Source organism: Capsaspora owczarzaki (genome assembly GCF_000151315.2).
Source record: "Capsaspora owczarzaki ATCC 30864 unplaced genomic scaffold supercont2.1, whole genome shotgun sequence".
NCBI lineage: Eukaryota > Filasterea > Ministeriida > Capsasporidae > Capsaspora > Capsaspora owczarzaki.
In genome coordinates, this window is record NW_011887292.1 from 1147988 (window position 1) to 1170459 (window position 22472).

General features: G+C 54.9%; 8 protein-coding genes across 8 annotated transcripts; 5 read left to right on the forward strand and 3 right to left on the reverse strand.

Annotated features, from left to right (window-relative positions):
* Nucleotides 1–15: 15 nt before the first annotated feature.
* CAOG_00341 (hypothetical protein) lies at nt 16–742 on the forward strand. Its single transcript, XM_004365155.2, has 2 exons — nt 16–78; nt 179–742. The coding sequence occupies exons 1-2, from the start codon at nt 46–48 to the stop codon at nt 680–682; spliced, it is 537 nt and encodes a 178-aa protein (XP_004365212.1). The 5' UTR covers nt 16–45; the 3' UTR covers nt 683–742.
* On the reverse strand, nt 695–4816 carry CAOG_00342 (exocyst complex component protein). Its single transcript, XM_004365156.2, has 6 exons — nt 1704–4816; nt 1430–1589; nt 1262–1350; nt 1070–1165; nt 915–986; nt 695–809 (listed from the first exon to the last, which is right to left on the reverse strand). Exons 1-6 carry the CDS (start codon nt 4707–4709, stop codon nt 738–740), a joined length of 3495 nt encoding a protein of 1164 aa, XP_004365213.1. The 5' UTR covers nt 4710–4816; the 3' UTR covers nt 695–737.
* Nucleotides 4817–5340: 524 nt separating this feature from the next.
* CAOG_00343 (hypothetical protein) lies at nt 5341–6222 on the forward strand. The gene is made up of 2 exons (XM_004365157.2): nt 5341–5515; nt 5770–6222. The coding sequence occupies exons 1-2, from the start codon at nt 5379–5381 to the stop codon at nt 6107–6109; spliced, it is 477 nt and encodes a 158-aa protein (XP_004365214.1). The 5' UTR covers nt 5341–5378; the 3' UTR covers nt 6110–6222.
* Nucleotides 6214–8018, reverse strand: CAOG_00344 (selenophosphate synthetase). Its single transcript, XM_004365158.2, has 5 exons — nt 7619–8018; nt 7443–7476; nt 7068–7335; nt 6450–6983; nt 6214–6325 (listed from the first exon to the last, which is right to left on the reverse strand). Exons 1-5 carry the CDS (start codon nt 7984–7986, stop codon nt 6255–6257), a joined length of 1275 nt encoding a protein of 424 aa, XP_004365215.1. The 5' UTR covers nt 7987–8018; the 3' UTR covers nt 6214–6254.
* Nucleotides 8019–8264: 246 nt separating this feature from the next.
* Nucleotides 8265–12794, forward strand: CAOG_00345 (hypothetical protein). The gene is made up of 9 exons (XM_004365159.2): nt 8265–8524; nt 9426–9865; nt 10039–10322; nt 10446–10913; nt 11013–11194; nt 11304–11437; nt 11533–11638; nt 11734–12003; nt 12123–12794. The coding sequence occupies exons 1-9, from the start codon at nt 8351–8353 to the stop codon at nt 12591–12593; spliced, it is 2529 nt and encodes an 842-aa protein (XP_004365216.1). The 5' UTR covers nt 8265–8350; the 3' UTR covers nt 12594–12794.
* A 1-nt stretch (nt 12795) lies between these two features.
* CAOG_00346 (amidase) lies at nt 12796–15309 on the reverse strand. The gene is made up of 4 exons (XM_004365160.2): nt 15001–15309; nt 14423–14756; nt 13591–14250; nt 12796–13458 (listed from the first exon to the last, which is right to left on the reverse strand). The coding sequence occupies exons 1-4, from the start codon at nt 15258–15260 to the stop codon at nt 12904–12906; spliced, it is 1809 nt and encodes a 602-aa protein (XP_004365217.1). The 5' UTR covers nt 15261–15309; the 3' UTR covers nt 12796–12903.
* A 100-nt stretch (nt 15310–15409) lies between these two features.
* CAOG_00347 (tRNA methyltransferase Trm5) lies at nt 15410–17579 on the forward strand. The gene has a single exon (XM_004365161.2). The coding sequence runs from the start codon at nt 15825–15827 to the stop codon at nt 17454–17456; it is 1632 nt and encodes a 543-aa protein (XP_004365218.1). The 5' UTR covers nt 15410–15824; the 3' UTR covers nt 17457–17579.
* A 246-nt stretch (nt 17580–17825) lies between these two features.
* Nucleotides 17826–22413, forward strand: CAOG_00348 (ubiquitin protein ligase). The gene is made up of 5 exons (XM_004365162.2): nt 17826–18062; nt 18353–18704; nt 18801–19014; nt 19100–19178; nt 19250–22413. The coding sequence occupies exons 1-5, from the start codon at nt 17856–17858 to the stop codon at nt 22325–22327; spliced, it is 3930 nt and encodes a 1309-aa protein (XP_004365219.1). The 5' UTR covers nt 17826–17855; the 3' UTR covers nt 22328–22413.
* Nucleotides 22414–22472: the final 59 nt, after the last annotated feature.

Here is a 22472-nt window from a genome sequence, read left to right on the forward strand (position 1 = left end):
GCAGTCTCAGATTTCTATTCGACAATTCTACAACAGTACAGAATCATGCTGGCCAGCAGTTGTCGGAGATGGCTCAGTGTAAACGTCAGAGTTCAACCCTGTTGTCTGGTGCCTGTCGTGTTGTGGAAATGTGTTCCATGTTTCCAACAAAGTGCCTTTGTTTGCTTTGGAATGACAGACCTCAGCAAGGTCGCTGGCGCAAGCCAAGCCAACACTGTCGGCGCTGATTCCCGCCAAGCCAATGTGGTCGATCGCCGACACCCTGCCGCAGCAGACCACCGCGATGACAGCGTCGGACAGCAGTCGTCGTGCTGCTGCTGATCCAGATGCAGTGACTGTCGCTGATGTCGAGCGACTGGCCGACGCTGCCAAAATCTCGCTTCCTTCAGCCAAAGACGTCGAAGCGTTGCAACGAGACTTGGCACTGCTCACCCACTTTGCTGGGCAGGTGCGGCGACACGCTGCTGATGCTGCTGCTGCTACTGTTGATACTTCTTCGCCTTCGACGGGTGACGCAAGAGTTCAGGCGTTGGAAACAGCAAGCTCAACACGCTGGTCGCTCCGAACGCGGGACGACACTCCGAATCATGTCAACCAATCTGCTGCACTCCTCTCGCGGGCGGCCAAGACGCATGGCCCGTTCTTTGCAATTCCGAATCTACAGCAGACTCCTGAGCCATGAGCATATTGTAGTTTCAAAAAGTTTGTGTATTTGCACTGAAATCAACCCACTGAAATCAAGCACCAATCTCGGCGCGGATGGCACTGGCAACTTCTTGGAGTTCTTTCGGCTGTCTGCCACTTAGTTCCTATTCAATGAATTGCAGTCAAAGGTGAAAGAGGAGGTGGGGGAGGGATTGTTCGGTCAGACAAAGTTCTGCGCACAACCAACAAACGCAACACAACAACAGTACCTCAAGCATTGCTGCAAGCTGGACAATGTAGACGTCGACAATGAACATGACACATTTCTTGATGGCGCGACGCTGTGTGTGCGGAAGGTGCAGGCCAGCATGACGGGAGAGTCAGCATTCTTTTCGACAGACCGAAAACTATTTGAAAAACAAACCTTGGACTTCTCTTGTTGATCATACGCAGCGCTAATGACCGTGTGGGCAAATTGATGGACCGTTCGGCCAATTCGGTTGACAACAAACTCGAGCAACTGGCCGCGGCGAAGAAGCGTTGACGATGGTGAGCACATCGCAGAACGACAGACAATCAACAATCAACTCATCGGGCGCAGGCACCACAAACGAACCGTGTAGTTGTAGACGCGAGCGACATTTTCCATAAACTTGTTCATTGTTCGAACAAACGTGACAACGCACTTGCAGGGCGCAGCAAGTTCTGTCGTGTTCAAACAGGAAACATTAGTCTTCAGCAGTTCCAAAAGTAAAACTCACCAAAATAGGCGTGTGTATCTTACTGTTATTGTCGCTGGCTGGCAGCTCATCCCATGAATCGTTAGCAACGAGCTGCTCGAAATTCTTTTCAATGTTGTCCTTCTGTGCGTCGATGGCGGTCATGATGTTCTCGTGCAAAAGCCGATGCAGCGAAAACTCAATGTCGAGTCCAGCCGACTTGAGCTGGCATACATAACAACGTACAAGGATGAGTGATCACAACGAACACTCTGAAATTGTCCACACAAGCAAAACGACCACCGAAAAAAGCGCCCAGTCTGGTCGCGCTGCACTTACAGATTGGCACTCGGTGACGGCAATCTCGACGCACTGCACTACAATCGAAAACTGGCTCATGTGGAAGACATGGCGGCTAAAAGTTTCGCAGAACTGCTCGGTTTCGGTGACAACCCAGACGCTGAATGCAGACTTGCTGTTTGCATCCGCAAATAGCTGCCGGAACTCGGACGCAACTTCAGCGAGTCGCGCAAAGAAGACTTTGGAGAGCTTGGTAATGTAGAAGAGCGCCGAACCCTCAATCCGCAAGCGGCGCTGCTCGCGCTGCATGCCAAAGCTGCGATTTGACAAGAACATGGTGCGCGCCTTTTCCGACTGACCAAGACGGAGCAAAAGCGCAACATGGCGGTGCAGCTCGGCAGAAGGGAGCGACAGGTTCTGGAGCTCGCGCGCCAGTGTCGAGGTGAGACGTTCCAGGCGCACTTCCATTGCAGCCTTGAGCGCATCCACCGTGGCCTGGGTGCTTCCGGGTGCCGCGTTGGAGGAGGAGGTCGTTGAGCCAGCATTGCTAGAACCGACGACAGCAGCCGCATCAACAGCTGCTGGGGCAACAGGTGGCAAATGCGCGGTCAAGTACTGCGAGACCTTCTCAATCAGCTTGGCGGCAGCCTCAAAGTTGCGGTGTGCAATAAACACGTCCAAGTTGTCGGGCATGTCGACAATCCAATCCACAGCCAGGATGGCAGCGCGCTTCTTCTCGGCGTCGTCGCGTGCAACCTTCTCTCGACGGCGGTCTTCGTCTGTTTGCTTGCCCTGCTGGCGCTGTTTGTCGGCTTCGACGCGCTGTTTGTCGTTCTGCTTGCGTTCGCGCTGAACACGGTCCACCGTGTCGAGCCACTGGCGCTTTTGCGCGGACTGGCAGAGCAGGGCGTCTTGCGACGCAATCACTTTGAACACGTTCTGTGCATCCTCGGAATCCTTGACGTCAATAAAGGCCACTTCCTTGAGCGAGCAAAATCGATGAACCTTGAACGGTGCCGATGCGTCCTCGCCGCGCTCCTTGTACTTTTTGCGCTTGGTCGCTGTGAGCAGGCTATCGTTGAACAGGAACAACTTGATGGTTTGAACCTCGTGGAAGTCATCGTTCAGCTCGCTGAGTTCACCGCTCAGAACGAGCATACGGTCGCGATTGGGGAGCTGGCCCATTGCTGCCTCGCTTCCTTCAACCTCACGCCATGTCGCACGGAGGCGATTGGCACGCGCCTGGCGTTCCTCTTGCGAGATTTTGTCAACTTTGGATCCGTTTTCATCGTCGTCACCGACAGTGATTGTGGGAGTTGCTCCAGAGCCGCTGCCGCCGCCGCCGCCGCCGCCGCCGCCGCCAGGGCTGCTGGACACGAGCGGTGTCGCGGCTTGTGTCAGACCAACCTGCTTGATAATGTCCTTTTCTTCGTTGATGAGATACCGCAACTGATACATGTCTCCTTCGAGCTTGGCGATTTCCTTGGTCGTGTCGATGAAGCGAGTGTAGTTTCGGAAAACGTTCTTCTTGAGCGTTCGCGAAACCATGTCTCCGAGTTGATTGAGGCTCTCGACGTTGTCGCGCAGCCATGCACCGTCTTGACCAGAGTCTTGGTTGGCGTAAAATCGCTTGACGTGCTGGGTCACGTTGAAATTGGTGGACGAAAACTCGATAAAGTCTGCGCGAGACATGTCCTTTGCTGTCAGCGTCGGGCCGTTGTTTGTGCTGTGGGCTGCTCGAGCAGCCATCGCAGCGGTGGTGGTGGCCTTCTTCCAGAGGTTGGGCCGCTTCCCCGATGCGGTCGCGGACGGGGTGTCCGGGCCGCTGCTGCTGACACTGTCTTCGCTTGCGACGGAGACTGCGGAGGCGAGTGAGGGTCGTTGCGGCTGCGGCTTCTTCTTAGCCGAGTCGGATGACGCTTGTGGAGACGGCTTGCTGGGCGAGGCGGCGGCAAAGGGGTTGGTCGACTCCGTGTCGCTGGCGTCTTCGCTTTCGTCGCCGCTTTCGCTATCGGCATCTGTTCCGCTGGCGTCTGTGTGGTGACTGAGTTGTTGTGAGTGTTTTGACGAAACTGAGATTCGGTCGCCATCAGCGGTGGGCACCTCCAGTGTGCTCTTCTTGCTTGAGCGCTTGGCGTCGGTGGCGTCGTCTTTGTGGTCGCCGTCCTCGTCGCTGTCGTTGCTGCTGGCATCGCTGCGAGTCGAAGACGCTCCGTGGCTACGGTCGCTCTTGCGGCTCGCTTTGCTGGCAGCGCTCTTTCTGCTCTGGCTGCTTTTGGCGCTCTTGTGGCTCGCGTCGCTGTCAGAGCCAGAACCAGACCCGGAACCTGAGCCCGAGCCGGAGCCTGAGCCCGAGCCTGAGCCCGAACCCGAACCCGAACCCGAGTCTGAATCTGACCCTGACCCTGATTTGGACCCTGCATCCGAGCCCGACCCAGAACCAGAGCCGGAGCCTGACTTTTTCGAGTCCGAGCCAGAATCCGAGTCGCTGCCGCCGTCGCTCTTGTCGCTCGTCGTGGATTTCTTGTCTGCGTCGTCCTCGTCGTCGACATCGTCGAACGGGTTGGAAGTGACAACGGGAGCGGCCTTGACGAACAGCGGCTGAGTGGGTCCAGTCAACCGAGTGGACGCGAGCTGGTACTTGTTGCGATCTGGGCCGTCCGACGCCGCGCTGCTCAGGCGGGTGCTCGTGACGCTCATCAGGCCCGACGTGTCCGCCTTGGCCATCGTTGGCGCAGGAGCGTGCATCGACGACGCCGGCGCCGTGTACGAGGGAGCCATCGTCACGTCCTTGGTTCGAGCCTGGCCGGGAATGAGTTGTTTGGACTTGTCGTAGTCAGCAGAGCCACCGCGCGAGGCCGACGCCGCCATGTCCAGGAAGCCCGAAGACCGAGCAGGTGGTCCAGAAGCGGTTGCTGAAGCGGCTGGAGCCACCTTTGTGCTCGACGCTTGGCTGGCAGCTCGCTTTGAAGCGTCCGCGTCGTTCGCACCACTGCGAGACGCCGACGCGGCCATGCTGAGGAAGCCTGACGGCCGTGCAGCCATGTTGTTTTGTTGGGTGTATTGCTACTCGGAATGCAGTGAGCGAGAGTGCGATGGCGGCGGGGAGAGGGCGAGTGATGAAGGAGAATGAACAGCGGAGAAGAAAAATGACTGAGATTTCCATTGCCTGTGTATTTATGGCAGTTCATCGTGTTTCAGCTGAGCTTTGGGGTATATCACGGTCGGCGATTACCGCACCGGTGCCGCTCGATTGTTGTAAATATAATTGTGAGACGAGTAGATGAGGTTTCGGGGGTGTTTGAGGTGTGATTCTGACTGTAGGAAGAACTTTGAGTTTCGCTCAACATTGCGCTGGTCTAGATCGTTCATGCTTGAACTTGCCGCGGTGTTTTTGACTCAGCATGCATTATCGAATCAATGGAGTTGTTTGTCTCTGTTTGTTTGCTCTGTAACTCGCTGTGGTATCAATCCCGTTGCAAATCTCAAACTTGATGCTCTCTTCAAACAAACACAGTTGCGTACACCAAAACCGGGACAACTTTTGGAACGGTCAACCTCTCTGTAACTCGCTTGATCGGCCTCACAACAGCCACGCAACAAGATTTATTCAAAGCACACACAATACCAAGCAATTCCAACCCAAGCCGCAAACAACAAGACCAGTCACTTTGCAACCAGAAGGCGAGGAACGTCGCGAGCGACCCGTGGCGAATGCAATACACTGACGGGAACGAAGACAGCGCGTACGACGCATCGAGTGCTTACTCCAACTGGTCTGACCGGTCCAAGCGTGTGCGGCGACACGACGACGGCGACGACGGGAGCGGTGATGGAGACTTGCCGCAAAGGTGAGAATCGGGTGCTGATCTTTCGCTCGCAGCCAACGAACAGCAGGCGCGGATGCGGCGTAGGCCACACAAAACCAAGGGAAACAATGGAACACGCCATGCCACACGGTTTCAATACCGAGAACGAGAGACGGGGAAAGCACCAGCAAAGGCAGCCCAGCCCGACGAGAGCGGGATTGAACGATTTGAAACCGTTTCAAATTTGCTGACACGATACTGCTATGATTTGCTGCCCCCCCCTTTTCAAACGACAGTATCAAGAAACCAAGGGCATTTCTGCTACTCCAACCAAGCGCATTCACATTCCAGTCGGTTGAACACAAGCCGAACGGACAATCCATGTACTCGGCGCTCGACAGCGAAATATTCATCAACCTGAAGCGGGTCGATCAGATATCCTTTTCTGGCCTCGCCGAGCAGTTCTTCATCAGCGAGAATAACCGAGTTGTCCGGGCGGAAACCGGGCAGCTTGTATTTCTCTGGCGTTCCAACGCGGATGGCCGGTTGGCAATTTCCCAGTCGTTTGCGTTTACCAACAACAGCGAGTTTTTGTTTTATCGATCAGAGCTCGACCGATTAATCGAGGGCCGGTGAGCACCCGAGGCACACACACATGTACGGTGATTGCTTCAATCACGTCAAGCATGCGCGGCCAAAAAGAGAAAACCCCCACAGTCATTTCAAGATTAGATTTTTGTACAATAATGAATTTTTCGTTTGTTTTTTTTCAAACATGCAATTACACCGTAAGAATGGGTGCATCAACCTCGATGATTTGCAGATTCGGAGACAGAACAGCATCGCGGGATCCTACCAAGATGGATGGCACACGTGAATCTCTCGCCCAAACAAAACAAACAACCCAGAACCTAAACCAACAACCAATCGGACAGGAACAATCAACTGAGCGAGCCCCAACCATGTATGCACGTACCTTCAACTACACGGCCAATGATATAGGCTTGGAAGCCACGATCCTGGCGGGCCAGCTCGTCGCAATAGCGCTGGGCGTTTGCTCGCGCATCAAGTTTGCCATCTGGCGAGGGACCCAGCGCAATGAGAAGTCCACCGGACGTCTCGGCTGAAGTGCCCTCCAGCAGATGGAAGACGGGGGTGGCGCGCTCCATGGCAATCATGTGGCGCAGCACTGGGAAGACATCAATTTCAAAATTGACGCTGTCCTTCTGACTACGAGCAAGGTTCCGGGCGTGACCCAGAATTCCAAAACCAGTCACATCCGTGGCAGCGTGAGCACCGAATTCTCGCATCAGGCGGGCGGCCACGCGGCTCAGACGTGTCATGTTCGTAATGGCATGTTCGTAGGCTTCGATAACCTGCTCGTTCGTGAGAACGCCGTCCAGGCGCTTGTATCGTTCGGGATCTGTCAGCATCCACTGGTGGGCATTGACGGCCAGTTGATTTCCAAGCGGCTTGGTGAGCACGAGGACGTCGCCGCTTTTTGCGCCATCTGTAAAGTCAAGTGAGTGTCAGAGCAGATCTGCAGACAAAGCATGCCCAAAAATGCACGAGCTCGCTCGGTTGTCTCGTGTACCTGGCATGATCATTTCATGACGACCGACAACAGATGTGGCGACGCCGCCGAGCAAAAACCAGGGATTTTTGACCGTTTGCCCGCCAAGCACGTTGGTTCCGGCCTCTTGGCACAGGTCGTGAAAGCCTTTCATGACAAGCGGCGTGACAATGACAGATTCCTCTGGCGTCAACGTGGTGCTTACACCGAGCAGCATGAGCATGTTATCGCACTCGGACACGCCCATTGCGTACAAATCGCTCAAAACATTGGCGCACGCAATTCGACCCTAAATGAACATCAGAGCAAGGGTGGATTGAAATTCAACACAGTGAGTGATAGTTTAGTACTGCCAAAGGGAGTATGCACACCAGCAAGGCGACCACGCGCACTGACCATTTGGTAAGGATCCTCAATGAGCGGGAAGAAGCTTTGTCATGTACGAGCAAAACGCCAGCAACCGTACCAAAATGAGACCAATACCGACATTCAGCAACATCAATACCACGAGAACACCAATACCACGAGAAACACGCCTGGATGACAGGAATCGAGGCGGCTGAACAACTCACAAGTCGGTGGTCTGGACGAGATACAGACCCGGATGCCGCGTCTCGGTGACACAGCTGTCGAGACCAACACCGATGGTTCCATCTGCAGTGATTGCCGCCGGGATGGACGACGCCGGCACTGCAGCACCACCACTCGTCGGAGTTGGCGCGGCGATTTGTTGTTCTGAACCAGCCACGGCGTTGTTCGAGTTCGCTCGGAAGACTTCGAGCAGCTTGAGCAGGTCTTTCTGGGGCACCTTGCATCCACAGCCCTTGAGCTGGGTGAACTTGGTCAGGCGCCAGTCGGCAGGCAGGCCGAGCGTCTCTGGATTGAACCGCTTGCGCCCGAACGTCACGAGCGACGAGCCAGCTGCAGTCGTTGTCGCCATTTTCTGTGTAGAGTAGCAGACAACAACCAAAAATAAACGAGTGGATGTTGCTTGATCTAATGCATCAGTCAATGAAACGCATCGGTGCAGATGAGATTGAATTGGAAATGCTGGTGGAGAATGGCCATCGTCGCCACCGACCGACCGATCAATCACTGCAGCGACAACCGATGGCACACTCGACCCATTGCCATGTTCACTGGGGTCTTTGTCCATTACGACCCATCTGTATTTCAATGGTAATCTATTCCAGTCAAACAAAACCAGTCCAAATTTTTTTCCTCTTCCTATCATTCTTCGTCTTCTTCTTCTTCTTCGTTCTGTCTGTCTGTGTTTGTTTGGCGAAATCTAACCAACAACAAAAATGTCGGCGTTTGGGCTGGTGCTTGCGCTGATAGTGATTGCGGTGGTGGTTGCTGCCTTCTACCGGCAGTACGCCAACTGGCGCATGGCTCCTTGGTACTCGACGCTGACCGTCACCCTGACCTGGTTCCTTTCCATGTCGATTGTCGTCCTCATCCCGATGGACATTTCAGCGGTACGTTCACATTGTCATCTCTCTCTCTCTCTCTCTCTCTCTCTCTCTCTCTCTCTCTCTCTCTTCTCCCCACCCAAATCCATCACCATGCTTTGTACACACACGACAGCGAGCTCGGTGGGCTCGGCGGGCTCGGTCGTCATCGGGAAACGAAGACGAAGACGCGTTTCAACCCAAACGTCAGTCAGTCATGGAACGTGCATCGTTCAACGACAGTTGGCAACGTCGAGCAGCAAAAATGCGCTTGGATGGTCTGCGCCAAACCGAGTCAGGGCATGGAGGTAGACTTGTGCAGTGGGCTTCGTGATGGAGCGACAGACGCGTAACGCGAGCAGACTCTGAACAGCAGGCCGCTTGTCGCTCACTCGCTCTGTCTCACTCTGTCTCGCTTTCTCTCACACTCTGTCGCTGTTTTTGTTTTTGGGGGGTCGTTGAGCTTGTTGAGCGTTGATCCAAACAAAACAGCACACAACAAACACAACAAACAACGCCTCGTGTCTGTACGATTGCGGCTCGTTGTGTTCAAAACGAACGAACGAACCGGTTTTTGAAAAACAAAAAAAAAAAAAAAAAAAAAAAAAAAAAAAAAAAAAAAAAAAAAAAGAAAGAAAGAAAAAACCGCTTTGCTTCTCGCGTTCTGCTTTCAACTGTCAGTGCAAAGTTGCAAGTTGCTGCGGGCTTTTGAGAGCAAAGCAAACTAAAGCAACCATGACTCACTTGCCCACCCCCTCCCCCCGAGCCGTGGTTGAGCTGGACAAACTCGCTCAACTGAGCGTGCAGTCGTGGCAGCTGCCCTCGCGTTTTAGCGGTTTTTGTTTCTTTCAGTTCTCGCCTACTCACGCACTTTACACCTCTTGACTTGGTCTCAAAACTGATCTGCCTGTGGTTGACGCTTGCACAGACGTACTACCACCATTGCTTGGACGAACACACGCCGCGCCCGAACGCATCGGCGTCCGCCTTCCCATCCGCTTCTTCTTCTGCCTCCAGTTTTGCACCGACATTCACGTCCGACCTTGGCTCTGCAACGCCGTCCGCGTCGTCGTTCGCTGAAACGACCCTGGATGGATTGTCGCCGTCAGACAGCCTGCTGTTTACCGCAACGGCATCCATCCTGGAGCCTGCCGCAACTGCTACGTCCGAGGCTCTTGTCACCTTCCTCACGTCGCTCTCTGACGCAGCACCAACGCCGTCCAGCACGGGCTTTGTCCCAGCAAGTGGCCAGGCCGACCAAGTCGTCGATCCGACCATGTTCTGCGAGCAGCCGTGGACGTACGTCTCCCCAGACGTCTTTCCAGTCATTTGGAAGATTGTCTACTGGACCTCGCAGCTCCTGACTTGGTAAGCGCGAGCAGCCTTCGTGTTTGACTTGTTTCTGCCCATCACATTCGCTTCTGCTCGATACAGACCCCTTCCATCTCATTGACTTGTTTTTTGTTGTTGTTGTTGTTGTTGTTGTTGTTGTTGTTGTTGTTGTTGTTGTTGTTGTTGCTGCTGCTTTGACTTACCCGCAGGATTATCCTGCCATTCATGCAGTCGTACGTTGACGCGGGCGACTTTACCTTCTGGGGCAAACTTAAAACGTCCATCCGAGAAAACCTCATCGTGTACGGCTCTCTCGGCGTGCTCGTCGTCGGCCTGTTCTTGTACATTGCCATCAAAGCCTCGCTCAGCGTGGATGCATTACTCGGTATCGCAATGGCGGCTTCAAACACATGGGGTTTGTTTCTGCTGATCGGGCTTCTTGGTGTCGGTCTTGTCGAAACGCCGCGTTCCACCTGGAACGAAAGTCGGGCTGGTATGTTTTTTTTTTTTTTTTCGTTTTTTTTTTTTTTGCTACATTCATTTTTTTTGGTTGGTGAAGATTCTTTTTGGTTCATTCACACTCATACCTTGTGCACCAACTACTCTTGGGAAACAGACTGGGTCACTCGACACCTGCAGTTCAAAGCGTCCAAGCTGCGCACCGAACTCGATGACGCAGAGGATGACCTCTCTGAAACGCTGACGGATGTCAAGGCCGTTACCCAAAAGATCAATTTCACCCACCACTTGCGCCCATACGTGGACGAAATCCTCTTCAAGTGCCCGACCAATGCTGCTGATGATCTCGCAAATCGTCCCAACAAGCACTCGCGCTCCACCGCCTCTGAATCCCGCCTTGAGGGCCTCACAGACATCACCCTCAGCTCTCTGGCCAAGCTCCACCGCCGTGTCATTCGCCGCTCGCTTGCTGTGCGTCGCACTCAGGCCTTGTACGAGCGTTGCATGGACGAGGCGCTGGAATTCGAGGAAATGGTAGAGCAGAAAGATATCGCGTGGACCCACTTCCAGTCCAACCTTTCAAGCTCGTACAGCGGACCCTTCAAGAAGTTTGTCCACAAATTCAGTATGTGACCGCTGAAAGCGAATGTTGTCAGTTTTGTTGAGAAGCAAGATAGAAGAACGATGGGCTTGATTTTTCTCACGTTGAATGTCCCGTCCTCAGCATTCTTGTGGCGATTCCGTCTTCGTCGGTTGCTGTTTGCCTTTGCAGCATTCGTGTTCCTGTTCTTCTCGTTGGCCATCATCTGGTCCGAGTGCTCCTTCTTCAAGACCGACCCGACGCTTTCGCTCTACGCAATCATCATGAACAGCGCAGGCACATCCTACCAGTACACCAACGTGGAGGTCAGTGATTTGTGTTCCGCTCTTGCTGCTGCTGCTGCTGCTGCTGTCTCTCCCCGCCTTTTGGTTGCAATTCGTCTGACTGGTTTCTCGTTTTTGGATTCTTCGACAGGTCTTTTCTTTCATCTCACTGACTTACATGGCAATCTGCGCGTATGCAGTCATTTTCCGCATCCGCTTTTTCAACTTTTATTACCTTGCAAAGCACCAACAGACGGACGACAGCAGTCTGCTCTTCTCTGCACTGTAAGGCAACGAACGCACTGCCAGTCACAGCGATTCAATGCTGTAGCTTTCACCGTTGCTCACCTTTGCCCTGGGGTTTTTGCGATTTGGCACAGCTTCCTGTCGCGTCTGACAGCCCCGCTTTGCCTGAACTTTTTGAGCATGAGTCACCTTGACGGCCATGTCGTTTCGACAATCTCGCAAGAAACGGCCTTCACGCAGGTTTGTTTTGCATCTGCTCTCTTCATTCTCGTCCTGCACGCTCGTTGTTGATTTGCGCTGATCTGTACGAACACTCTTCTCGACTGGCGATGCAGATTATGGGCCACATGGACGTTGTTGGCTTCATCCAAGACGGATTCAACGTGTACTTCCCCATCTTTATCGTGCTCATTGCCGTGCTCGCATGGTTCCACGCTTGCGGCCGCTTCCTGTCGTGCATTGGCATGTCTCGCTTCCTCGACAACGACGACCTAGCCAACGATGCCATTGTCGAGGGTCGTGAACTTATTCGTCGTGAGCGTCGCCTTCGCGAGCGTGCACAAAACCCCGGCGCCGCGTCGCACAACAGCCTTCCAGCGATTCGGGTGCGTATTTGCTCGGGCTTGGCTTTCCTTCTATCAGGCGCTCAGTTTTGCATGGTTTTGAATGTTCTTTTGTTTGATTCCCCGCTCACCTTCACTGAATAATCTCGTTGTTTCTGCAGGCCCGTGGCGATGACTCTATGAGCCGGTCATCTTCCAATGCTGCATCAACCTCAGTGATTGTCGACCCTACTGCCGATGCGGCAGGTTCTGGCGGCCTTTGGTCAAGCTTCAGCTCTCGCTTCCGATCTGCGCCATCCAACGCGAGCGCCCCATCCATTGCAGTGCACGACGCACCGCCAGTGTCGAGTACAACGGGCTCGACGTACACCCGTGCATCCCGCGGAGCTGGCTCCAGCGTGTACGGATTTTCCCTTGGCGCTTCGGCAACTAGTAGCTCGAACAATGTCAATGAGGACTCGTGGCGTGCCTCCGATCGCCGTCCGTTGAATACAGGGCGTGATGATCACGTCATTGGCCTCGATTTCGACGTGGGACAGTCGGGTTCTTTCACCTCTGGCCTGCCATCGAGCGCTCGGGGAAGCAGTCGTGGCGGTGGCCGTGCCAACACAAACATTTTTGATGACTTTTAAAAATTCTTGAATGGGGTGTGCAGCATAGAAGTTTTTGAGGATTGATTCTATTTCCGACGCGTTGATATTTTTGTTGTTGTTGTTGTTGTAGTTGTTGTTGTTGTCGTCGCAGTGGGTTTCTTGTCGTCATTGTTTATTGTTTGTGTGTGTGTGTGTTTTTTTTTTGAGATGTAATACTACTCGAAGCTTGTAAAAGCCCCACCATGGTTGGTTGTTCGTTCAAAGTTTGAAGCATGCTATTTGGTTCGGAGCAAAGCACGAGAACAACAAAATCAACGAACGCAAAAAGCTCAAACACAACAACGAAACACTACTCGCAAGTGCTGCTGGGTGTCGCGCTCTTCTTGGCAGCACGCGCTTGTTCCAGCAGAGAATAGTAGAGAGCGGGCTCACGACGAGTGACAGAGGCTTCACCAATGCGTGCCATCTGCAGCAATGTGTGTTCGTGATACCACTTGCCCATCAGCTGGAAGCCAATGGGAAGACCATCCGCTGTATAGCCCGAAGGGAAGCTGATGCCTGGCACTCCCGTCAGGTTTGCCAGCACGGACGTTCGCATGATTCGGCCGGTCTGCTGAGCATTGAGCTCATCGGTTGCCAGGGCATGCTCGTTGATGCGTGGTGCCGCAATAGCCGTGGACGGGACAGCAATCACGGTGATGCCTCCTTCCTCAAACAGACGACGCAACGTGCGAATTGCTCGAGTGCGGTAGCGCTGGGCGTTCTGGTAGTCGGTGGCTGTGAACATCTCACCCAGGTACAGTGGAGCCCGCGTCGTCAGACTCAGACGGTGCCAGTCAGAGTCGGCAATGTTGCCACGCATGCTTGCAATCATTTCCGACAGGATGGTGATCAAGTGGCTCACCTGATTGGAAGGAGCACGGGTGTCAAAAACAAAAAGTGTGCCTCGGTGAGCTCTCCTTCCGAACCAAGACACCACAGCACATACAACACATACAGCACAAAGCATCACAAAATATCACCCCCCCCCCATTACCTTGATCTCCTCAAGCTCGGGAATGGCAATGGGCCGGATGGTGGCGCCCTTGGAAACAAACACATCCAGCATGGCACGGCACGACTTTACAACCTGCTCGTCGGCGTGGTCAAACATGCGATCGTACACGCCAATCTTCACGCCAGTCAGATCGTCACTCTCAAAATTGGAGAGATGAATGCTCGGCTGGATGGTGGAGTACTCGTCGCGCTTGTCGGGTCCAGCGGTCAGTGCGTACGCCAGTGCCACGTCGCGCACGGTGCTTGCAATCGGACCAGTGTGGCCGACAGACGGGCACAGGGGGAAGGCACCAAACTCGCTGATGCGCGACCACGTCGCCTTCAGGCCGACCACGCCACAAAGCGAGGCCGGAATGCGGATACTGCCACCACCGTCCGCGCCGATGGCGATAGGGCACAAGCCGGCAGCGACGGCAGACCCACTGCCGCTCGAAGAGCCACCGGTGTGATGGCCGAGGTTGTACGGATTGCGGCAGACTCCGTGGTTCACGTTCGACCCCGTCGTGCCAATGCCAATCTCGTGCATGTTGGTCTTGCCAATGATGATGGCACCCGCAGCACGAAGCGACGCCGCTGAGGCGCAATCGGTCGTGGCAACCTTGCCCAAGACGCGTGTTCCGACCGTGGTTGGGTAGCCAATCTGGCAAAAAACAAAACGACTTGGGTTGTTTAGCGTTTCGGCACGTACGTGTCTGAGCTCGTGCTCTTCATACTCTTGCTGAGATTGCTGAGATGCAGCCAGCTTGACAACAACACAACCCCCCAAAACGAATGCACAAAAAAAACAAACAGAAAAAAAAAAAAACCCTCACCACATCGAGCTCGTCTTTGATGGCGACAGGAACACCGTCGAGAGGGGACAACGGAGTGCCATCACGGTAGCGCTGCTCCGAGGCCCGCGCTTGCTCGAGCACACTGTCGGGTTGCGTGGCAATCACCGCTCGCAGGGGCCGCTCGAGCGCGTTGGACGCGGCGATGGCGGCATTCAGCGCCGTCACGACATCCACCGGCGACAGCTCCTTGCTCACATACGCCTTGTGGAAGTCATGCACCGTGTCAAAGTGGAATCCTGGCGCTCCAGTGGGACGCGCGACAATGTCCTCGACTTGGACTGCCTGCGCGTTGGCGAATTCGGTTGAAAGTGCACTGCCACCCAATCCAAAGCAACCACAGTCGACCGCAGTCAAAGTGAGTCAAAGTCAGGCGAAACGCAGCACTTCAGCAGAGCAGAGCAGATTAGAGTGAATCAGAGTGAATCAGCAACAACGGCCAAAGCTCAGACCGAGCGGAAGCAAGATGCAAATTGCTGTCGAAAAGTTCAAACTCCGAATGCATGGGGAGAGGGGGGGGGGGAGAGACACTGAAACTCAAACGGCGTGCGGTGCGTTACTAGTCTGGGACGAATGGGAGCAGCGTGGGCTGGTCTGGCACAGGACGCTTGCGGAGCAGGTAGCCGCCAGAGTCCGAGAGGAGCTTGGAGCGCACGGAATGGCTCGAGTGCATGACCGAGACGCCGATGCGCAGGAGCGTGTTGGCGAGCACGGGCGCGGACAAGTCAGAGACCTCGTATGGCGTTGCTGCAATATCAGCCGCGGAGCCAGGCACAACAGCAGCGGCAGCAGCAGCAGAATGAGACGACGAAGAAGCCATAAAAATTTGGACTGAATGGATTTTGGCTGAAAGCGATTCTGAGACTCGCTCTCAGACTATGTTGCTCGACATTGTTGTTACAAACTGAAACTGACTCGTTTGCTGAGAATGGAGCGCATGTGACGACTTTTCCCCCCAGTCCTTCTTCTCGTGCTTCTCTTCTCAACAACGCTGCTGCCTTCGCTGCTCCGACCATCACCAAGCGCCTTGCTGCTCTGCCATCCAGTGCCGCTGCTCCTCCGCCATCCGCTTGCCCGCACTCTTGCTTCAACTTCTGCTTCTGCTTCTGCTTCTGCTTCTGCTCCTCCTGCACTTGCCTGTGCTGCTGCCGTGCTTGCTTGCGTTGACCATCAGCAACCTCGTCCGTTTCATCATCGCCATTCCTCGTTCAGTGGCTTGGCTGGAGCAAGTACACGTGCGCCCAAGCTCACATCCACTGCTGCTGCTACGACAGCTCATCTGCTGCGTCAGAACGACCAACGAACACCACTCGCATTCGCGAACTCACGATCAGCGTCAATCCACTCATCCACGAGGAGCTGCTCTTCCACCGAAGCCAAGACAATGGAACAACCCAGCGCTCCATCTCAAGCGCAGGCTCAACCGTCAGACACTGCCGTGCTGCCACGCCAGCGCATCGAGCCTCCCCGCCCGGAACCAGTCATCCCGATGGACCCAGAGTGGCTCGCATCGCTCCAGGTCATGCAGCCGCTGTATGGCAAGAACCTGCGCCCGCCGTCTGCCGTGCGCGGACTCGTCTCTCTCGACAACCCCGAGGCACTCGCCAAGTTCAATGTGACACTCAAGGTGTTTGCCGTGGTGCTGCCCGCGGCCGAAGTGAGCACCTACTTTGCGCGCCTTGGCAAACTGCACCTCAACTTTCCCAAACGGCGAAACGCCCTCCCGTTTCCCGGTGATCCGCAGCGTCGAATGATTATTCTGTTCTACGCAGCACCTCAGGACACTCCGCTTGTGGGCGAGATCCCTACTCCGGCGGACGAGTTTATTCCTCAGCTGCCTGCTGGCGAGATGGCCGACAGCATGCGCGATCTCGGCGCCAGCGCCAATCTTGTCGTGTTTGGTGTCCAGTATACTGTCGACTCGTGGAATCTCGAGGAAATCCTGACTGCAGTTCTCCCCGTGGACCCGCCTGCATCGTTTGAGCAGGTCGGCCATGTCGCACATTACAACTTGCGAGACGAGCACCTGCCATACAAGACTGTGGTTGGTCAGGCGACCATGCTCAAGTTCCCCCGGTTGCGCACTATTGTCAACAAAACCCACAACATTGACAACACCTTCCGCTTCTTCCAGATGGAGCTGCTTGCTGGCGACAATGATTTCAACGTCGAGGTCAAGGAGAGCGGCTGCATCTTCCGCTTTGACTTTTCCCGCGTGTATTTTAACTCGCGTCTGCAGCAGGAACACTGGCGCATCATCCAGGGCTGCCCGGCGCCGAACGTGGCGTGCGACATGATGGCCGGCGTTGGCCCGTTTGCCATCCCGATTGCCAAGCAAAAGTGTGTCGTGTACGCAAACGATCTCAACCCTGTGGCCTTCGAGAGCCTGTTGGTCAACGCCAAGGCCAACAAGGTTGCTCATCTCGTACATGCCAGCAATCAAGATGGCCGCAAGTTTGTGCGCGATTTGGCAGTCCGCATTCTAGCCTCGCATCTTTCTGGCAAGCCAAATCCTCTGCCGGCATTCACGCAGGTCATGATGAATCTTCCAGCCATTGCGGTGGAGTTTCTCGACAGCTTTATGGGGATTTTCGGCGAGGAAGCCGAGGCAGAGGCGCGTGCGCAGCAGCCAACGTCCACGCTCGCTCTCGGGTTCCGCGACGTGTTCAAGGTGTTGCCAGTCATCCACGTGTACATGTTCACCAACGCTGAAAACATGGCAGCCGATGCCATCGCACGAACCAGCAAGCACCTGCGCTTCCCGGTCGACGACCACCTGGTCAAGGTTCACGACGTGCGTGATGTTGCGCCCAAGAAGCACATGTTTTGTGTTTCGTTCCGTCTGCCGGAGCAAGTCGCCTACGCCAATGCGACCGAGGCGGCATCTCTGAGCGCAGTGGCGCAAAAGCGGAATCACCAAGAGTCTGCTGCAACCGATGCGGATGTTGTTGCGAGCAGCAATGCTGAGGACGATGCGCAAAACAAGCGTGCACGTCTGGACGACGAGCAAGCTTGAAACGGGGTGCAAGGTGGTGCACGCATTGTGATTTCGATCTGGTGTTCGCGTTCTCTTTTGGCTGCTCTCTGCGTTTTGTTGTTTTTCGTTTGTTTTGAGAATCAAGGCCTTTTCCAATCTTGCACGTTCCCTTGCAATGCTCCACTACTCTCTGCTTGGGCTACAACTACGTTTTAAATTCACATACACCTTGGGACCATTCAGAGGTTTGACCAGGTTCTCGTCAAACTCGGCACAGTGCTCGTTGATTCGTTCCAAAATGCTTCATTGCTCTCGGTGTGACATTTTCGTTCCTTGAGATGCTTCTGGATTTCATTATTTTAATCTTTTCTGAGCAAGTTTCTCAGAGTTCTGATCAGTTCTGATTTGTGTCTGTGCAGAATTTCGCCGTGCTGACGAATGAACAGCGCCTTCTTTGGCGGCAAGTCGTCCCAGCGCACCGTGTCCATGTCTGGACGCGGCAGTGCCTCGGCGCCCGGCAGCGCTTCCGGCTCCCGTGGTGCCTCGTCCAATGTGTCGTCTGCCGCATTGATTGAGCAGCAGCAGCGCGAGAGAGCCGAGCGATCCGCGCTTCGCCAACGTCACGAAGCCGCCGCTCGCATCCAGGTCAGTTCCCCCAAGTCTCCCCAGCCGCCTTTCCTGCTTGAAGCATTCAATGCTACACTACAAGCGTTTTACGGATTGCGTCATGGGAGACTTCCCCCCCGCGACACCGAACGTCAAACACACACAAACACACTGCACGAAACACACAAAGCTTCGCGAACCTTTTTGTTTTTTGGGTTTTTTTCCCGCGCTCGTGTGGCTGGCTGAATAATGCAATTGGGGGCGTCACTGTCGCTCACATTCTCTGTTGCCTTGAACTTGCATCTTGATGTGGTTGATTTTGCATACAGAAATGCTTCAAACGGATGCGCGCTGCGGCGGGCGCTCGACGCCAACTGCGAGTCGAGTTTGATTGGGCTTTGTCTCAGTTGCACACTGTGGACGCTGGCCGCGCAGCATTGGATGACACCAACGCTCCCACCGCCATGTCCATCGACACCCCCGTATTGTCAAGTAACCATGGACTGCCAGGCTTCAATGCCAGCACTCAACCTTTGCCGTCCCCTCGTCAGCCAGCAGCCATCCAGTCTCTTCTCCCGCTAATCCGCAGGCTGGCCATCTTCCATTCGTTGCGTGATGCATCTGACTTGAGTCGTGTCGAGCACCTGGCCGCCGAGTTGCTTGTATGCCTTGAATCTACGAGTGAGTGTTCGTTACGCTTGTTGTTTCTTGCTTGTCGCTTCTATGAAGTTTTGCGAGCACTCATCTCCTTTGAACCTCAAATCTCAAATCTCGCAGCTTTCAAACAAGACAATGCACCTCTATTGTCGTCCAAGGCATTCCTCCAATCTCTCTTCGTTGCCATGAAGCAGTTTGCAGTCATCGTCCTGAAGCGCCTCACCTCGCCCAAGGCCAGCGTTTCGGTCTTGAGCTTTGGATTCCTGAACATGATCACGGATCCCTCCAAATGGCAATCGTTTTCTGCGACTCCGGATACAGCTCGAGATGCACAGTATGTGGTGTTTGAGCTTGGCTTTGACGGAGAACATGATTGGATTTGGAACCGACTCTTCACTTTCTGTTTGTCGATTGAACAGCGAGGCACATCAATCGCTTTTAGTCAAATTGCGAGAGAACAACAGCTTGGCCATTCTCATCAATCTGCTCTTGCTTGCAGTAAGCCCTCGTCAGTCGACAATGCAAGTTTGCTCGACTGCGCTCACATCTTTCTATTTCAACGTTTGCAGACTGACCACCGCATCCAAGAACCTGTCGCAGCGAGCACCTTTGCACTGAAAGACCCGGTGCCAATTGTGGAGGTTCTTGTTCGGACCCTCCCTCCGGCAAGCAGCGGCCTCCCATTTTTGCTGCGCCACCTCTTCACCATTCCGTTGCTGTCCACTCGCTTGAGCGCGACGCAGCTGGCAATTCTGTTCCGGAATGTGACACTGCAGTCCATGTTCAGCGTCGCGAGCGTGTCTTTGTCCGTGGAGCTTGTCGAATCGGGAGCCCTAGAGCCGGCCAGCCTTGCAGCCATCAGTGGCAACCTGGCCGAGATTGTCAACCATCCCAAGTCGTTCGGAGGAGATGCTTCCTCCCCTGCCTTCATCCAAGCCGTGTATCACTACACGGTGCTGCAGTGTGCCATTGTGAGCTACTTGCCGCACGGAGCGTTCGGAGCCGCCTTTGAAGCTGAGCTCGAAAGGAGCCACTCCGCCTCCATAGACTCTGACGACGAAGACAACGATACCTTCGAGGAAGAGCAGCAACGTCGCCGACGACTTTTAGCGTCTGGTGCATCAGCCTCGACTGGACCTCGCACTGTGCCTGCATGGCAACGTCCTTCTGCAGCAGCTACTTTGACTTCTCGTCTCTCCAGGGCACCTGCTCAAGCCCCACCCGTTGTGACAGCCGAAGCGCGGCGTGCCGCATCGGCCGACTACTTTGTTCGTCATCCACTCGATGCACGCCTGTGTGCGCAGTTGCTAAACCTGGGGTATCGGTCCCACTTGCGGACCCTCTTCCAGTTGGCAACAGCGACGCTGCCTGCAGACTCCCAGCAGGGTTTCAACGGCAGCATCATGCGTCTGCATGCCGCCTGCACCTTGGTCAATCTACTATTGCGCCGATCTGCTGCTCTGCGCCGACTTGTGCTCACAGGGATGTTGTCTCTCGGCGCGGCCTTCCCAGCGCATATTTGGCGAGTTCTTCACGCCTCTGGTGCCCTTCAAACGTTTGGCCAGCGCACATCATTCACTGACATGTCCCATTTGTGGATGTTGCAAGCCGTGTCGACGTTCGCCGAGCTCTTTTTGCAAATCCTCACCACAATGGACGACGAAGAGTTCATGTCCGGTTCCTCATCGTCGGCCTCCGTCCGCGCTGGCGCACTGGCACGAGAGCATCAACCAATCCAACCACATGCACCGTCCGCCAGTTCCTCTGCAATTCCCATGGCCATATCGCCAGCCAACTCGCGCCGCGAGTCGATTGACACCAGCTCCAGCAGCTCTCGGATGCCCTTCTCGCCAGCCGAGCTTGCCGTGCTGAGTCAGCAACTGACAGAGCTGACTGTTGCACTCTACCTGCCGGAACAGGCTTCCCCTGCGCAAGGGACGGATGACCACGCTCTGCGTCGTATCCTGACCCTACTCACGCGCCACTTGTACGATCGGGATGCGCGCGTGCATTTCGTCGACCCGCAGGTGTGGCGCCCTGTGGATTTGCACATCTCCCCTGAAGGCATGTCCGTCGCCAGCTGGTATGACGTTCAACTGGTGGACGAAGACAGCCATGCTGCAGACCAGCCGCCTCCTGCAAGCTCCTTTCCCGCCACTTCCGCTCCCGGCACGTTCCCCGCCATGTTTTCCACGACCGAGTACGGCGGCTTGAGTGCCATGGCAGATGTGAGACACGGACCCGCGTCTGCTAGCTCCGTTTCTCCGCAATCGCCCAGTGTGACAATTCCGCTTCCTTCCTTTGGCACTTCAACGGTGACCACTTTGGCGCAACTCGCATCCGGCGCGTCGCAGCCCGTTGCAATGGCTTTGCGAGGGCCTGCGACCCCTGTCACTGGATTTTCGAGGCCGTTCGGTGTTGCAATGCACTACCCTCAGATCCGTCGCCAACGCCAGCTCGCCATTCTCCGCAACCTCCCTTTCACGGTTCCGTTTGACACCCGCATCCAAGTTTTCCGCGCTCTTGTGTCTGACGATCTGGGCCGATTGGAAAGCGGCGATGGCAGGATGTTTGGCCTTCATCTGACGGTGCGTCGCGCCCAGATTTTTGAAGATGCCTTTGCGACCATCTTCCCCACACGAGATCAACTCAAGCAACGCCTTCGAGTGACATTCATCTCCGACATCGGGACGGAAGAGGCGGGCATCGGCCAAGGTGTTGTCAAAGAATTTCTTACGGAAGTCATTCAGCAAGGCTTTGCGCCCGACACGGGACTCTTCCTTGCCACCTCTGATAACTCCCTCTACCCCAACCCATCCGCTGTGGACGCTCGAAGCCAGCGGTTGTTTGAGTTTTTGGGCATGATGCTCGGCAAGGTGCTGTACGAGGGCATCCTGGTCGAGCTGCCGCTGGCGCGCTTCTTCCTCGGCAAGTTGCTTGGCCGCCAGATTTACATTAACGACCTGGCGTCGCTTGATCCGCAGCTGTACAAAAACCTGGTCTTTGTCAAGCAGTTCCAGGGCGATGTCGAGGAGCTTGGCCTGGCCTTCACGGAGACAGAGTCCCAAGGTGGCTTTACTCGCGAGGTGGATTTGATTCCCGGAGGCAGTGGCATTGCCGTCAACAACGAGAATCGCATTCGGTACATTTTCGCCAAGGCCCACTACCGCCTCAACTCGCAGATGCGTGTTCAGTCGCGCGCCTTCCTCCGCGGTCTTTCGACCATCGTTCCCACCGACTGGCTGCAGCTGTTTGACCAGGACGAGCTGCAGGCCTTCATTTCCGGCGGCGAGGGTCTTGTGGACATTGAAGATTTGCGCGAGAACACGGTCTACCAGGGCAGCTACTCGCAAACCCATCCCACCATTTTGATGTTCTGGGATGTCGTGCGTTCGTTCGACCACGTCCAACGTCGAGATTTGCTCAAGTTTGTGACGAGTTGCTCGCGCCCTCCACTCCTCGGGTTTTCGCATCTTGTTCCAAAGTTTGGAATCTCACCGAGCGGCGACGGCGACAGCCCTGATCGCCTCCCAAGCGCAGCAACGTGTTTCAATCTGTTGCGACTTCCAGCCTTTTCCTCTGCACAGACCCTGCGTGAGAAGCTTCTCTATGCCATCGAAGCGAACGCTGGTTTTGAACTGAGTTGAAAGTTTGCGTTTCGCTTTTGTTCATGTACCATCAATTTTTTTTTTTTTTGTATCATATCGTCTCGTCATTACATTTTCATCTTGTTCTTGCTTTGTCCAACAGAACTCTTTGGTGTACAGTGTTTTCGTGGTTGTTCACTCTTGA

Bases quoted from the DNA above. Each gene is read 5' to 3' on its own strand.
- CAOG_00341 (XM_004365155.2), top strand. From the start codon at position 46: ATGCTGGCCAGCAGTTGTCGGAGATGGCTCAGT. The intron at 79-178 runs GTAAACGTCAGA...TTGGAATGACAG, and splicing joins GTTGTCGGAGATGGCTCAGT to ACCTCAGCAAGGTCGCTGGC.
- CAOG_00344 (XM_004365158.2), bottom strand. From the start codon at position 7,986: ATGGCGACAACGACTGCAGCTGGCTCGTCGCTCGTGACGTTCGGGCGC. The intron at 7,336-7,442 runs GTCAGTGCGCGT...ATGTTCATTTAG, and splicing joins TTGAGGATCCTTACCAAATG to GGTCGAATTGCGTGCGCCAA. The intron at 6,326-6,449 runs GTACGTGCATAC...CCATCTTGGTAG, and splicing joins CATTGGCCGTGTAGTTGAAG to GATCCCGCGATGCTGTTCTG.
- CAOG_00347 (XM_004365161.2), top strand. From the start codon at position 15,825: ATGGAACAACCCAGCGCTCCATCTCAAGCGCAGGCTCAACCGTCAGAC.
- CAOG_00343 (XM_004365157.2), top strand. From the start codon at position 5,379: ATGCAATACACTGACGGGAACGAAGACAGCGCGTACGACGCATCGAGT. The intron at 5,516-5,769 runs GTGAGAATCGGG...TTCAAACGACAG, and splicing joins GATGGAGACTTGCCGCAAAG to TATCAAGAAACCAAGGGCAT.
- CAOG_00346 (XM_004365160.2), bottom strand. From the start codon at position 15,260: ATGGCTTCTTCGTCGTCTCATTCTGCTGCTGCTGCCGCTGCTGTTGTG. The intron at 14,251-14,422 runs GTGAGGGTTTTT...GTTTTTTGCCAG, and splicing joins TCAAAGACGAGCTCGATGTG to ATTGGCTACCCAACCACGGT. The intron at 13,459-13,590 runs GTAATGGGGGGG...CCTTCCAATCAG, and splicing joins CCGAGCTTGAGGAGATCAAG to GTGAGCCACTTGATCACCAT.
- CAOG_00345 (XM_004365159.2), top strand. From the start codon at position 8,351: ATGTCGGCGTTTGGGCTGGTGCTTGCGCTGATAGTGATTGCGGTGGTG. The intron at 11,639-11,733 runs GTTTGTTTTGCA...CTGGCGATGCAG, and splicing joins AAGAAACGGCCTTCACGCAG to ATTATGGGCCACATGGACGT. The intron at 12,004-12,122 runs GTGCGTATTTGC...TTGTTTCTGCAG, and splicing joins ACAGCCTTCCAGCGATTCGG to GCCCGTGGCGATGACTCTAT.
- CAOG_00342 (XM_004365156.2), bottom strand. From the start codon at position 4,709: ATGGCTGCACGGCCGTCAGGCTTCCTCAGCATGGCCGCGTCGGCGTCT. The intron at 1,166-1,261 runs GTTCGTTTGTGG...CGCCGCGGCCAG, and splicing joins CTCGCGTCTACAACTACACG to TTGCTCGAGTTTGTTGTCAA. The intron at 810-914 runs GTACTGTTGTTG...TTCATTGAATAG, and splicing joins AGCTTGCAGCAATGCTTGAG to GAACTAAGTGGCAGACAGCC.
- CAOG_00348 (XM_004365162.2), top strand. From the start codon at position 17,856: ATGAACAGCGCCTTCTTTGGCGGCAAGTCGTCCCAGCGCACCGTGTCC. The intron at 18,063-18,352 runs GTCAGTTCCCCC...TTTTGCATACAG, and splicing joins AAGCCGCCGCTCGCATCCAG to AAATGCTTCAAACGGATGCG. The intron at 19,179-19,249 runs GTAAGCCCTCGT...CAACGTTTGCAG, and splicing joins TCAATCTGCTCTTGCTTGCA to ACTGACCACCGCATCCAAGA.